This window comes from Phaenicophaeus curvirostris, chromosome 4, assembly GCF_032191515.1.
Source record: "Phaenicophaeus curvirostris isolate KB17595 chromosome 4, BPBGC_Pcur_1.0, whole genome shotgun sequence".
NCBI lineage: Eukaryota > Metazoa > Chordata > Aves > Cuculiformes > Cuculidae > Phaenicophaeus > Phaenicophaeus curvirostris.
The window spans coordinates 50628268-50644688 of record NC_091395.1 but is presented as its reverse complement, the minus strand read 5'-3'; the positions used below and the strand labels follow the sequence as shown (position 1 = coordinate 50644688).

Genomic DNA, 16421 nt, shown 5'->3' with positions numbered 1-16421 from the left:
ATTGCAGCTATGGCCAAAAATCCTGATCCTAAACACATTGCTCAAGTAGTGCCTTATCAAAAACAAGCCTGAAGCCCAGAAACACCTGCTTTCAGCAAAGTCACTGAGGTAGCCAAGATATAGTTCTGCATGATCATAAAGTTCTGGTGTCTTAGGACAAGAGTAGGAAATTGCCAAGTATGATTCCTACAACAAACAAAAGAAGAAAAATACATGCTATTTCAGTTTCCAGCTGTACAAGCAAAAATATTTTAGGAAATGCAATATACGATCTATAAAAAAAATTCTCTCCAGTAGCTTCTTGATGTGCTGGGAATGATAAAGGGGAAGCATTGGCACCAAAATGCTACAATTTTTAACAGTTTAGAAATGTTTCAACATAAAAATTTCCTTCTTATTTTACAAATCATAGAATCATAGAATCACTAGGTTGGAAAAGACCTCTTGGATCATCGAGTCCAGCCATTCCTATCTGCCGCTAAATCACGTCCCTGAGCACCTCATCTACCTGTATAAAGTTTCATCTCCTCTAGCTAAATTTACACTTTTGTTCCAATTAAAACTTCAATGATGAATAGAAGAATTGCAGTATTTGAAATTTAAAATATTGATGGTTTTGCACACTCAGATCCAACAGCAGTCCTCATGGTCTAGTTATGCTTCCAACAGAAAGCTCTTATATTCCCATTAAGCAGCTATGTTAATTTGTCATTCTAGGGACAGGCAACACGACGCAACCTTTCTCCTCCATTCCTGTTCTCATAATTTCCTGAGCTGAGAGTACCTTCTTACTCCCCAAGTGACTCTCATGTTTCAACCATGCTCTTTTTACTCATGAAGTACAATACTTACTAGTTCAGAAATGACATAAGTAAAGCTAAAGTCACTTTTTAGACTCAAATTCCTAATTCCTTAAAGAACTTTGGATGAACAAAGCTGGCCTAGTGGCAGCTCTAGCTTCTCTGTTGTAGCTCACTGGCTGCTGTGGGCGTGCAGTCTGGATCCTCCTCTCTCCCATACTTTGCCAATCTCTGTTTATTCTGCAATCTTCTTGACTGCTGAGGAATTGATTTAATATGCATTTCCTGCACCCAGCAATGAACAGAGAGAAGCAATCTTAATTCCTTTTGCCAAACAATATTCAAAATTCCGTATAAAAAAATCACAACCCCTGTCACCACAAGGGAGCCATTCTGCTGAGACTCTCTAAAGCAGCTATTCAGTACCATTAAAATTCGTATCTCAATGAACCTGAAATATCAGATTACAAATAACAAAAAAACAAAACAAGAACTCACACAAACACACACACATACATATAAACACACAAGCAAAATGAACTCTTTTTAAAGTACTACTTTTTCAAGTAAATTAGTTTATTTCTGTATTACAAGATTGCAAAAGTGACATGCTTTAATTTTTACTTATCTTACCACTGCATATTCTTAGGATCTATAGGTAGTATACAAGACTATTAGTGATTCATAAAAAACATCCTTAACTGAGGAAAACTGTGGTGGTAGGAAAGGCCAGAGGTAGCAGAAAAACTAGTAATATTACTGATTTACAGGTTTTCTTAGATCATCCCTATCCTACACCTTACTCAGCCTTTGGCCAGCTTTAGAGCAATATACTATAGCTACCAAAAAATTATGCCCTATACCCATCTCACCCATTTTCCTTGCTTAGGAGTAAGCTTTCATTTAGTAGATAATGGCCTTACAGCAGGTTAGATTAGAAAACATTAGAATACCAATTAGGATTTTGGTAGTGGTTTTGCAAATATTACATGGTAATATCTGTTTCTCTTTGGGGAGGAGGGAAGAGAGGAGCATGGATGGCTATTAATTGAAAGGTAGGAGGAGGTGCGCAGATTTCATTGCAACGTCTAATACCTGTATCCAAGGAGTAATGCAAAGCATGAAACAAATATGGTCAGAACACTAAATTTCATACAATAAGATGCTATTCAGTAACAGTTAAGAACAGGAACAGGTAAGTAACGCGAATTCATCTGAATGCTGCCTCTCCACTACAAGGAAGCAGATACATAACAAAAATCAAGCCTATAATGTGAAAGAATTAGAAATACAGTAAATTAACATGAATAAATTGAGTAGAGAGTTATTCCAGGTATAGTTCACATATAGCAAGTGAAACAGAATATCATCACAGTGTGACTATATACTCAAAGGACAAAATAACATTTTCAATCTATCTTGTGCTTTCTGCCACAGAATCTAAAAAAAGTCCTCAGTTAAAGCCATGTTACTGAAGTTGACACTATTTGCCTATAAAAGCAGAACCCCAAACACTGAAATAATAAATGTTGTAGGCTGAGGTTAGACAAAGTCTGTTAACAGGATTAAAAACAAATCAAGTCTTTTTGCCCCCTACCATATTTTAGCATCTTTCCTCCAGCAGCTTTCACTGCCAACTTCAAGTAATTAAACTGTTCCAGTAGTTTCTATCATATTCTACAATGGAAAATAAAGTCTAACATTAAAAGTCAAAATCTTCTGACTGGTGGAGCACCTGCCTTATAAGCTCAGGCAGAGAGAATTTGGCTTATTTAGCCTACAGAAGAGAAGGCTCTGGGCAGACCTTATAGTAGCCTTCCAGTATTTTAAGGGAGCCTACAGGAAAGATGGGGAGGGGCTCTTTATCAGGGGGTGTAGTGATAAGACAAGGGGTAGCTGTTTTAAGCTGAAAGAGGAGAGATTTAGATTAGATACTATGAAGAAATTTTTGAGGGCCATGAGATACAGGAACAGGTTGCCCAGAGATGTTCTCAGAGCCCCATCCCTGAAAGCGTTCAAGGCCAGTATAGATGAAGCTTTGAGCAATTTGATCTAGTGGAAGGTGTCCCTGCCCTTGGCAGGGGGCTTGGCACTCAATGATCTTCAAAGTTCCTTTCCAAACGAAACCACTATGATTCTATGACTCAGATGTGGTTGTTCCAAGTCACATAAAACCAGAAGAACTATTCTGCAGAAACAGAGGCCACCTTAATACAATAAAAACTGCCTTCAATTACATGTCTCCTACCTGATCAAACTGAAGATCTTCACCTCTTTGAAGAGATCTGGACAAGAGCTTTTCCTGTAAGGAAACCAAACAAAAAAAGAAACATGAATTTCAAAATGCAATTGACTGTTATCAAGGATCAATTCCTTCTTTCTCAGTTATATTACAGGCGAAAGAAATAATGTTCAATGTGAATATTTGCATTATTTCTCAGACAGAACCATTTCTGAAGACATTAATTATATTCACAAAATAGAATAATACAGGTCTAAAATTAATTTGGTAGCTTAATTGTAATAACACTGAAGACCGACAAAAATAAAATGCCAAGTACCTCTCCCAAACAGTCAGGCCTGCAACAGTGTGCTCAACAGAGATGGCAGGCAGTGGGTGCCAAGCACAATTTGGAAGGAAAGCCATTCAAATCTGAATTAACAACTATGTTTGTGTTCATACAAAGCAGTTATTGTAAGCTACAAGAATGATTTTTTAAATGCATTCACAAAGGAAGAAACAATTGTTCAATGCTTTTCCAATTTGTGCTTTCCCTGAACTGCAATGAGAATCAGCTAGAAAACCTAGTTCATGAAAAGGAGAACGTCAATAATAACTTGCTTTGCATTTGCAGTAACTTTGTAAGGTACAGAAAAGATGGAATACTACTAGAATTTAATTATTACAATATTTCGTTGTACCATAAGACAAATTGCTCTGTTAAACGCAAAATTAAATTATATTCCTGACAAAATAATGTGATAAGAATTAAAGCATTAAGAAAACAGAACACTCGGGAACTGTGACAGTAATACTGTTGAGAGAATCAAATTATACAGTTACAAGAAATACAAGTTTTATATCTTGCTAGAGTATCTTGGGAAGTAAAACAAGGGAAAGGAGAAGACCAGAGAGAAAAAAGACTAAGTTCCCTGTACTTGCTCTGAGGTTCAATGGTTTATGGCCAGTCGAGTGCCACAGTAACAGCTTTAGGGGCATACTACAAAGCAGTCAGATACATAAAGATGTGATGAGCATTTTCTGCTACTTCAAGAAAATTTTAACTGCTTTGTACTTTATTATAAGTGAATAAAAATGTTATCTTTGACAAGGAAGTAGAGAAAGTACTCAAGGTAAGGTTTAACAGCTCACAACAGATTGCAGTAAGCAAACACAGAGCTTTTATGGGGCAATTTAACTCAAGTAGCAAGCTGGAAGAGCTGTTAACTTTCCTGGTCTGGAGGTGTCAGTGGTACCTATAGCCAGTACTGCTCTCAACAGGTTGTGCCTCAATTAACACAAACTAGCTGCTTAGTAGTTTACCAAGAGACAACACCCAGGTGTCAGGCTGCTGACAATTTTAAAAGTCAATATTGCTTGGCATACAACACTTGCAAGGCTGCAACAGGCAAGCTATATGATAAGCAGACACAAATTGGAATGGCACGTACCAAGTCCAAGATACGACTTGGCAGCTTATTTTTGCTTGCCTTAATCATAATGTTGAAAATACAAGGCAATTTCTGGCATTTTCTGCTATGAGTGTCGTTATATTCAGTGATCACAAAAGGACACAATCTCTGGCAGATATTAGATTCTCTGAAAACTCGAGTTCAACATTGCCCAAGAAAAAAGTATTTGCCTACTCTGAAAGTATAACTTGAAATAATAGAAGTACCAATTCACAAGTCAGACCATTTTCACTTTCTATAGTCCAAAGAAACTCACTTAATTATCTAACAAACACTGTCACTTATGTACAATTCCAGCATGCCTAAATAAAGAACATTTTAAAAAAGACTGGTTTCAGGAAAATACATTTAATGTTCTGAAATACTTCTAATTGTTCATCAAAATATTTATTAGCCCGTGTTCTTTCACCGTGTATTCAAAAGTGAGGGAGGATAAGTTTAAGATACTGGTAAATAAACACCTTTTTGAATCTAATAAATGCATATGATTTTATACATTAAATCTGTTCAAAATACTGTTATGAGATCTGACATTTTGCAGTAGATACCAAAAGCTCCAGAGAGCACGTGCAAACCAGAATTCCCTTTCAAGCAGAATTCTTCCCTCCCTTTTTTTTTATAAGGAAAGATCTCCTGCAGGTGAATTCATGTTATCTGTGCTATACTTTGAGATAAACTGCACAAATAATTGTAATCTTATCTATAAAGCAGAAACATGAGATGTGTTCCACCCTATATAAACATCGTATACTGCTGAAGACGCTGAAGGAAAATAACCAGAAAACTATTTCCTGAGAAGATGGAAAACTGACTTTCCTGTAAGATGATAAAAGTCAGGTTCCTTACGTTTCCTTATGATACAACACCTGAATGTGCCACATTTCCATCACGGTACTACAAAGCCATTATCCAGGTGAACAAACATTGGGTTTATTATACCCACTGCATGTGTCTAAAACCAGAAATAACTGAAGAAAATAATAACAAATCAAACAGAAGTGAAATAATTTCTAAGTCTTTAGACAAAGAAGTTGAAATCCATGTCAACTGATAGTAAACTACTTTTAAGGTACTTCTGAAAGCTTACATTTCCCCCATTCAATACTAATTGAGACACTTCTGTAAATCAAATGTTTTGAGTATCAGAAAGACCTTACAAGTTCATAATCCTATTATTTTTCAGTATTAAAGACATTAACTGCTAAAAAGTAAATATCACCGTGGTTAAAGTACACCAAAAAAACAAATGCAACATGATCAAATAATACTCTTTAACCTAGTCACAGGTATACCAGGGCCTCTGAATTTTTCGTATGGCTTTAAAGGTTATTTTCTTTCAATGCCTTCTTCTGACTCTGCTTTGTCACGGCCCTAGTCATCTCACGTGACTTAAAAAAATCTGTCCAACATTATAAAGTAAATGTCTGGAAACTTTCACTGAATTAATAATTTATTTTCCTGGCTTCCTGAAGTTCAGAGAGAGATGGAAGTAATAGGTCTATATTTATCTTTTACAAGTGAAATGAAAAAAAACCCACTATTGAATTAACCAAAGAGCAGTTTGTATCCATTGTGTAAAGCAGAAATGTCAACATAAGGCAGGCAGCAGAGATCAGGATGTAGACAGACGTGCCTGCGCTGTGCAAACAACTGCATCCGTGGAAAACGGTACCACCCATTGGCCCCACTCCAGTATTCACTGGCACTGTCGCCTGGTGACTAGCACACCTCAGCAGGGCAGCTCAGGTGAACACAGCAAAACTAGTGCACTTGCTTCTGCCCTCCAAGCTGCAAGTGAAAAAACAAACAAGAGATGCTGCTTTGCCTCCCCGGCCCAATTGCTGGGCAGCACCTGCATCCTTTTCCCGGTGTCAGAGCAGCGTATGAGGAAACTGCATTAAAGAAATGCAGTGTGCTACATTTTACAGATGTCAGGCATGTTTTTGAAAGCACCTAGGCACGACTCACAAAAGCGTGCAGTATTAGTCTGAGCAACGATTGGCTTCTGTGTGATGGGATAGAATCATAGAAGCACTAGATTGGAGAAGACCACTTGGATCATCTAGTCCAACCATTCCTATCTGCCACTAAACCATGTCCCTGAGCACCTCATCTACCCAACTTTTAAACATCTCCAGGGCTGGTAACTCAACCACCTACCTGGGCAGCCTGTTCCAGCGCCTGATGACCCTGTCTGTGAAAATTTTTTTCTGATATCCAGTCTGAACCTCCCTTGGTGCAGCTTGAGGCCATTGCCCCTTGTCCTGTCCCCTGACACTTGGGAGAAGAGGCCAGCTCCCTCCTCTCTACAACCTCCTTTCAGGTAGTTGTAGAGAGCAATATGGTCTCCCCTTCAGCCTCCTCTTCTCAAGGATAGACAATCCCAGTTCCCTCAGCCTCTCCTCATAACACTTGTTCTCCAGCCCCCTCACCAGCTTTGTCACTCTTCTCTGGACACGCTCCAGAGCCTCAACATCCTTCTTGTAGTGAGAGGCCCAGAACTGAAGACGATTTGAGATGTGGTCTCACCGAGTACAGGGGCAGAATAACCTCCCTGGACCTGCTGGCCACACTTTCTGATACAAGCCAAGATGCCAGTGGCCTTCTTGGCCACCTGGGCACACTGCTGGCTCATGTTCAGTTGACTGTCACTCAAAACCCCCAAGTCTTTCTCATCCAGGCAGCTTTCTACCCACTTTTTCCTAGTCTGTAACTCTGCATAGGGTTGTTGTGTGCCAAATGCAGGACCCGGCATTTGGCCTTGTTAAACCTCATGCCATTGGTCTCAGCCCATCAGTCCAGCCTGTTCAGATCCCTTTGGAGAGCCTCCCTAACCTCCAGCAGATCAACGCTTCCTCCCAGGTTAGTCTGTTAATAAATCTGTTGCCAACACCAGTGAAATCCTCTTGCTGGTTTTGACTTAAACATGAGACTGAACTATAATTTAGTAAGTTAGCAGCTTACCTAAGTTAATAGCCTGATAACTCAATAGTACCATGTTAAACCATCTGTTCTTTAATTCTAACCATCTATATTTATGTGTAGCTGGACAGAACACAAGGTAACTGAATTTGTCACCAATCTTGGTATAATTTGTTTCACATTCGGGGAAGGCTGGTACCATGCCTCACGGTCATCTTTGCTCAGCTGAAGAAGAGTATCTTAAGCTATAATAAATCAGGGCTGAGCCCTTGTTCCTTTAAAACTATATTCTACTATAAAAGACTTAGGATAATTTTTTTTTTTAAAAAAAAAAGTGCTTTGTGTTTTAGCTTACTCACTAAAAGGATGATTCCTTCCCATGGTTACACTTACTACTTGAAACATTTATTTTAAACATTTGCTGAGAAGCTTTGGAAACTGCAGTATTAAAATTTCGCAAGCAGACAACTCTTAATTAAATCAGTGAAAGGAAACAACTTGGTTACTCAGTGAGCATCCTACCTAAACTCACAGCCAGAGAAACCTTTTAGTTACCTTTTAAAATCACAAGCCAGTAACTTCTAAATGAAACCCAGGCACCCAGCCAGAATATTACCACCCCCTCATGCCGCAGGTGTTCTCTTGATCTGAAGTTCCTGTTTTTATTTTTTTTAATTATTTCCTAATTAATTTTTGCTCCTCTGCTGACTTGTTCATCTTTGAGTTTCAAACACTGTCTGGCTCTTAACTTTAATTGGTCTGGCTCCAAATTCTAACAGCTTCATCTAACAGCTTAGCTCCGTCTAACACATTAAAGATTTATGTAACATTATATACATATTCTCCACATTATTATTTGTAGCCAAGTCATCCCACAAAATCAAATCACACTAAAGTGACAAAGGGCTTTCCTCTCTTCCATTAAAGCTTTTTCTTCAACTTCAGTCAGCGCCTTTCCTGTGCCCCTTCAGCCTTTTATCTTTCTTTTTAAATGTCATACACTAGAACTGAATATTTCGTATTTATATCAAACACTATGTAGAAAAATGAAACCACTTTAGTATTTCCTTTCATTGAAACACCTAAGAATTCCATTCTACTTCTTTGTGCTATACAGGCTCAGGTTGTTTCACTTTTCCACAGCCTTTGGCATCACTTTTGGATTGTTTTCTACACAGTACCTCCTTCCCACCAACAGAAAATAAGGAACGCTGGCTCTATGTGTAAATTTACATCTGACTGCATCGAAAAACATTTTGTTTAACGAAATTCCACTTAGCAAGTGAACCCAGATAGAATTGTTCAAGACCTCCACAAATTACTGCTCCAGTAATATTCAGAATTTCTTGGTTTATCCCTCCCCCCAAAATTATACATACTTTATACACAGAAAATACTTTTTTCAGAATCTTATTAGTGAAAAATCCTGACTAAAGTAGACTTCATGTAATCACCATAAAATCACCAAACAATAGAGCTCAGAATCACTCTTCTTGTGCATTATTTCACTAGTTTTATGGGTTTTCTAATTTTTAATCTGGCGAGATATTTTGATTTGTTATGATTAACAGATTTAAAAACATCTGTTTAACTAACAGTCAACAGCATGAAGGGAGACACAGCCCAGGATTGTTGTTAGAGTATTTATTTAATCTGGTCTAAGGATAAGTTTTACAGCACAAGGGAACTCCAGAGCTATATTTACATTGCTACCAGCATTCTGGTTAGGAGATTTAACTCCAAACTAGCTGTGTCTACTGGAAAAGCCTGTAGCTTTTCAGCTCATCTGAATCACAGCCAGTCTGTCATTCTGGCCAACCACCACCCTCCCCATACCTTTAGCAGATAAATGGACAAGTAGCTGAGGGAGCACTGCTGGTGGCAGCAGGCACACAGACCACTCCACACAGAGCGCTCTGCTTTTCCACCCACAGCATCACCATTCTCTCCTCTCCTTTCTTAGCCATGTAACCTCCACCACTCACACGCTCCTTTTCCTACAAAGTTTATCTGCCTTCTTATCAAACCCTGCTAACGCCTAATTCTCCTGGATGTCTATAAGGAAACAGTCAAGTTATGTTTAAGTTGTAGGCTTGCCTGGCAGACAAACACACACTGTACACTTAAGTAGGAGTGTAAAAAGAAATGCTTCCTTCTCCTCAGCCTTTGATCTACTAATGGTTTTAGTTGAAGATGATTCAATCAGCGACACCACAGAACATGCTTAGCTCCCTTTTTGTGTTCTTTTGGACTGCTGCTCATAACATTTATCCTAAAGTTTCAAAATTGAGGTCCAAGTGTTCCACACACCTTCTTCTGTAATAGGGTCATTCAAAGCAATAAAGAACACTCTGCAAGCAGCAGTTGCAAATATACGCCTTTCAATTTACTTGACTATCTGGTTATCTCTTCATATTATTTTATCTTTTGCCTGTAAATAAAGTAACTTAAATTTACTATTTGAACACTCAAATTCATTGCATGTCAAATCTGTTTTATGTACTTGACCTATTTTGTCCAAGATATGGTAAAGCAGAGGTTACAGACCCTTGCGTATATGTAAGGAAGTAACAAAATTTTAAACCACATTCAACAAAATAATTGCATTTATATAGAAATAGAAACTAAATGTATATTGCAGGCAGTGGAGAACATCCTATAGTGCTATAGCTAAATGCATGGATTTCTGTCCATTCTGAGATCAGCAAGCCTGTCCTGCACATCATTCTTTACCTTCATACGATGAGAAGAAATGAGCAGAAAGAAGTTGTCCTACGCAAAAGCAAGTAGACAAAAGTTAGAGAAAAAACAGCCGTAAGAGGAAGAGATAGAAAGTGGACCTGACGTGTGGCGGGTGGCAGCATGTGTTGACAGAAGGAGAAATGGAGACACAAGCATTCGAGGACATGTCCTTCCAGCCCCAAGATCAGGCCTGCTTTCTGAGAGGGGTGACCAACGAACAAATGAACTAACAAATTCCTTTAGGGATTGCCTAAATATGGTGGTCACAAGGAAAAGAAACTAAGAAAGAATTAAGACTGCAACCGTATGCACATGGCAAACATCAAATTCAGCTTACTGTAAAGTTCATTCTACAGAGTCCTACACAGGTGTTATATGAGCATTTGTGTCACATCCTGCATGAACAGCATGACTATAGGATTGCAGCAATTGGTAACAAAGGTGAGCATTTGTGTATCTGTCCCTTTCATTATAAAATCTGAGGGGTAGGAAATAAGGCAGGGCAGTATGGAGTGGAGAAACTGATTTTTATAGTTATTTGCAGCTAATAGGAGGAAATGGGACACCTAGAACAATGATTTACTTGATAGCTTGCCCATAATACAGCATTATCTTCACATCACGCCTTGGGCATAGCAGAGTCGTGATTACCTGTCACCACACAAAGTTATGGGGTCATTGATATTTTAAGGTTTTTTTTAAATGCTATTACAGCCAATAAACTTCTGATTTTGTAAAATAATGACCTTGTGCATCTTCAGCACTAAAATTAAGATAAATATTAGGTGGCAATAAGGGTTTTCTTCCCCCAAAAGGAAGAGGTTTTCTTCCCCTTGAATGAAAAAGATTGAGAAAAATTGCACTACAAATTATCTTCAAAACAAGTTTAATATGAGAATTAAAGGAGGAAAAAAAAGCACAGGAACAAGAACATCGAGGAACTGAGCAAAGTCAAGAACATCAGAAGCTGCTTTATAACATGGAAGACATTGCTTCTGTATTACATTACACCTGCAGAGATAATATTACCTTAAAGAAAGTCTCTCTGCATGCTGTTGACTGTTAGTTAAACAAATGTTTTTAAATCTGTTACTAATAACAAATCAAAATCACAGTTGCAATACACTGGGTATGACCTTTACAGATCACATTGTTGAGACTAGAGGGTGCCTTTGCATTTTCCATTGAACATCAGGACAGTAAATCACTTGCGTAAAAATCCCCAAACCCTACAGCTTAACGTGATATCACCTCATAGCTCAAACAAATTGAAAAAAAAACCCAACAAAACAACAACAAAAAAAGACCAAAAGACAAATCATAACTCAGTGAAATTTTCAAGTTAAAAAAAAAAAATCTATTTATTGCAAGATCATGTGGTCTGAATCAGCAACAGAATTTTGCATTTTGCCTAATCTGCAATATGCACTAGCTATTATATTCTTCTAGATGACAGTGTCATTACTTGGGAGAACAAACCACTTGCATCTTTTCTTGAAAGTATATTGTCAAAAGATTATTTCAAAGAAACGTCGACAGGAAACACTTTACAGTGTTAATGAAGGAACATTTTTTTGTTGTCGCTATTTCCTGTTGTGACTGTAGAGAATTTACGAACACTGAGAAGTCTTGTTTCCAGTAACCACTACAGAACGTTGTAACGGAAGTCAATAAAGTATAATCCAGGTAGCAACCCTATCTGCAGAAGCCAATTTATCCTTGAAGTTATCCCTTTGAAGAGTCAACAATATATGGGAATGGTTTTCAGTAACCATACATACGATAAATCAGCCTGTTTTAGAACAAAAGCAGGACCGTTTCAAGGGCTATTATGAAGAAAAAAGGACTCACCAAAGGTTCAGCCATTACAACTTCAATTTTCTTTTCAGCTTGAACAGCAAATTCAGCAAAGAGGCTTTTGATGACATACTCGCCAGGTTTGACATCTGGATCAATAGTAATGTTAGACATGATGATGCCTCTCTTTTCCAAGGTGGAAACAACACTTGGAGAAACTCTGCGTTTATTTACTCTGCTGGATGGCGTGGAGGCTATAGAAAAAAAGAAAAATAAAGAGCGTTAAATCTGAGCTTCTAAACAATGCCTGTCACTTCTTTACTTTCCTGTTCGCAACACAAATATATTCACACAGTAAATTCTGTAAACCAGAATAAGGAAATAACTAGCTGTAATATCCTGCATTAATTACTTCTAATTAGGTGGGAAATTCTACTCTAAAGATAAGTTGCATAAGGGTTCGCAATGAAAGCAATTTTTGTTACGGATAAAACACAAAACTGTCTTATGCCATCTGTACAGCCCCATTCTGAACACAACTGTATGATGATAACGATAAAGTGTACAGCTTTGAGTATCTAGTATCTTTAGTACAAGTATGACTAAAATCAAAAGGTTCCACTTAAAGGGTTATTTCTCAATATTGTGAGAGGCATCTGCTTGATCCAATTTTTAGAAATAGTCCATTAAATTCAAGTTTCTACCTTGAATCCAAGTATCTTCAAGATAAATACTACCTTGGCCCTTCTTGGCACTTTTTGTCAGTAAGCCAATTTTCCTAACATGAATGCTAGACATGTTTCTAGACATGTCATGCTAATAATTTTTCTCCACTCCCCAGTGATAAATCTGAAAGACCTTTTCCTTATCAGATATATTAACTGATCAATGTAAGTAAGACTGTCTCGTCCTCTAAGGATTACCACCTTCACTCTTCTACTGAAATTGTCATATACTAAGTTCACATATATTTATCCACATTTAATTTTATTTTTCTCACTAAGCACTCAAAAATAGTTCTTTATTACCACAGCTGCCACCCAAAGTGAACTGCAGTACCAAAAATCAGGTATCAGAACTCACTCATATGAGTTTAACACACATGTAACAATTAGAGCAAATAATTACAATTCTTGCCATGGACAGGATAAATCAAAATAAATATTGGCATCTCTACTGATGCCACAGATCTATCCAGAAAGGTCTGACATATCTCTAACGTATTCCATGATTGCAGACATCATCTTTCCTAATAATATCAAGATTTCTATTAAGAATTAGTACCTACTGATATTAAGATTTTAAAATCTAAGATAGTTGTAACAAGGTGCCTAGTCTCAGTCTATTTTATTACATATCACGATTTGTTCAGATAAGCTTCTTTAAGACTTTCCACAGTTGAAGTATGAGGAGATGCACTTGGACAGTTTTAATGAACTTCCAAAATTTTGGGGTATTTTCAACTTGAACATGTGGAATTCCTATTAATTAAATACTATCCACGATTTTCACTCAAATATTTTTTCAGCATTCAACTCATTCATTAAAATACTGCTTGCCACGGAGACCAAACTTTTGGTACTTCACTTCGCATCTTTCCCAGGTCTGAGTCTCAGTCATTCATAATTCCTTCTATCACTTCAAAATGTTGCATTTTACATAACTCGGACTTGCTCAACTTCTATGGAGTATTAATTTATCAAATGTTTTACTGAAGTGAACAACAATTCAGCATGAGTGAAAACAGAACCGTCACAACTCCCTTAGCCTCTAAACGAAAAGGAAGGTTACCCTGCATAAGGTTGGGGGTACTACACATGACCTTTGGTTTTTCCCCCAAGTATTTTTTGAACAAACTTGCTGTTCAGTTGGAGTAACGTTTATTTTTTCCTGTACATGAACTGCAGTATGCTTGCTTTCTTTGAGGCTGGAATGACTTGCCAAGGTCACAGAGCTGAGTTCCCAGCAACACAGGGCAACACCAGAATGACATGCACGCACACCGCGTGCCATAAAGCATTTCTGAACATCCTCTAACACTTTGATCTAGCACTTTGATCTTGGTAACAGAGGTCCTAAAACACATAGAAGAGAGTATGCCACACAGCCCAAGCAATGGGAGATCAAAGACGCTGCCAAGTGGCGGAAGTTCGTTAGACAAATGTACACAAAGGTGTGAGGAAACAGACCAAAGTACATGCTGAAAAGGAAGGTGACAACCCAAAATATCTGACTTGAGAAAAGAATTCTTTCTTATGCCATATTGGATGATTGGCTTTTTCCTCACCACAGCAGCATTAACATGTCAGGCGCTTTAAAAATATTTCATCTTATTGCAATGTTTACATTCTCCAGCACCCATGTTCTTGTCATTCTTAAGCCCCAATGCTTTCAAAGGCAGTCTAAGAAATGTGAGACGCATTATGTGTCAAGAGTAAGGGCACAGAGGCTTGAGGAGAGGAGGTAAAAAAGAAGAATATATCCTTCTTAGCCACAGCAGATAACAAGCAAACACCAAGTAAGTATGAGACTAACAAAATAGAGACCACATCTCGAATACTGTGTTCAGTTCTGCACCCCTCACTACAAGAAGGATGTTGAGGCTCTGGAGCGAGTCCAGAGAAGAGCAATGAAGCTGGTGAAGGGGCTGGAGAACAAGTGTTATGAGAGGCAGCTGAGGGAACGGGGATTGTTAAGCCTTGAGAAGAGGAGGCTGAGGGGAGACCTCATTGCTCTCTACAACTACCTGAAAGGAGGTTGTGGAGAGGAGGGAGCTGGCCTCATCTCCCAAGTGGCAGGGGACAGGACAAGGGGCAACGGTCTCAAGCTGCACCAGAGGAAGTTCAGGCTGGACATTAGGAAAAAATTTTTCACAGAAAGGGTCATTGGGCACTGGAACAGGCTGCCCAGGTAGGTGGTTGAGTCACCTTCCCTGGAGATGTTTAAAAGACGGGTTAGACAAGGTGCTCAGGAGCATGGTTTAGCGGTTGATAGGAACAGTTGGACTCGATGATCCTGGCAGTCTTTTCCAACTTAGTGATTCTGTGATCTACAGATGAACAAAATAAATAAAATAATGTACCTAAGGACTCGTAACATCTCATGCTTTCTGGGTAAACAGCTACTTCTATTCTAAATATAAGTTTCTAAGAAAGCTAAAGCATTGCTCTACTCAACAGACAAATTGGAGTCTATTATTTTAAATCACACATTGAAGCTAACAGACAGGAAAGAAATGAAAAGTTTAAATCTCCTTTTGAGTATCATTAGCTGTGTCTGGTCAGAAGAAGCTTAGCTAAATGGCTGCACTGGCTCCTTCTAGGCTTCCATACTGGAGTATGCCACAATCCCCACATTATCAGGATGTAAGGAAACATGCCACAGCTTTGGTCCAGCCCACGCTCCTGAACAATGAGAAGCTGGTATTCAAATCAGCTCTTGTCTCTCTGTAGGGAAACTGAGAAAGACTAACAGGCTCCTTAGCCCAGAACTACATCTAGTTTTGCTTTATGTAGACTTAATAGTATGTTTACATAATATATTTCATACTCCAGTTTTCAAAAGATTGCCTTAAAAGCCCCTGTCATTTAAGAATGAGAAATACAGTGAGAGCTGATCATCTTCAAAGCAATATCTTTACTCTGCACTAGTAAATTAATCCCCTGTAAGAGATCATTTTAGTATGTTAACTTTCAAAGCTACAAAACAGCTTCCCTCGCTAAGGACAAAACTCGAAGACTGTTTCAGCTGATCTAAACCCAGGCATGCTGCAGGCAAATCCTCTCCCCAGGCTCATGTGACAACATAAGAAATCAACTCAAAATGGGTAAACTGAACAAAAAGCAACCCTGGCAAGAGAAAAAGAAGCAACTGGACTACAACCACTTGCAGCAGTGTTGGAGAAATTTCAGTGCAAAGCAGAGGGCACAACCATGAAGCCAGAGGAATGTGGTACCAGGACAGCCTTAGGTCAGCCTGCAATGCCATGGATCCCATTCCTTGGCTATAGCTCCTCACAGTCCCCTTCAGATGGCAAAAGCTGCAGCACTGTCAAAGCATGTAATCCCTCCCAGTCAGCTATCTCACTCCTTGGACCATCCACCTCATGTGCAAACACACACAAGCGTGCAGCTGCGTAATGAACTGAACTGGAAAAGCAGCATAGCTATTAATTTTTTTTTCCCAGGTTAATTTGGACACGATCAGTTGTCTGATTCACTTACCATGTGACTGCACACAAGCTTGCGCCAGCACAAAAAGACGAATCACTGCAGGGTCAGCACTTGCCTTTTTATTCTTCCATCAGCAAAACAGAGTTATGGCTATCCTACAGTCCTACAAGTTACTAATCTCCGTGTTCACATGCACAAACTCTTCAGCTGGTAATAAATCTCCCCCGAAAAACAAGGGAAAAATGTCAAACGGAAGCAATTATAAATGCTGCCATGAGAGGATTACAAACATGTT

The 16421-nt window shown here is 38.5% G+C and overlaps 1 protein-coding gene across 6 annotated transcripts in view; it reads right to left on the bottom strand.

The window, feature by feature from the left end:
* The window catches only part of FRYL (FRY like transcription coactivator), a 171604-nt gene that overhangs the window by 89277 nt on the left and 65906 nt on the right, over window positions 1-16421 (bottom strand). For all 6 annotated transcript variants that reach the window (XM_069856046.1, XM_069856047.1, XM_069856042.1 and 3 more), the window contains 2 exons: window positions 12009-12208; window positions 3049-3102 (listed from right to left, as the gene is read on the bottom strand). In XM_069856046.1, coding sequence (XP_069712147.1) covers window positions 3049-3102; window positions 12009-12128 — 174 coding nt within the window. In that variant the 5' untranslated portion in view covers window positions 12129-12208. The remainder of the gene's footprint in view (window positions 1-3048; window positions 3103-12008; window positions 12209-16421) is intronic.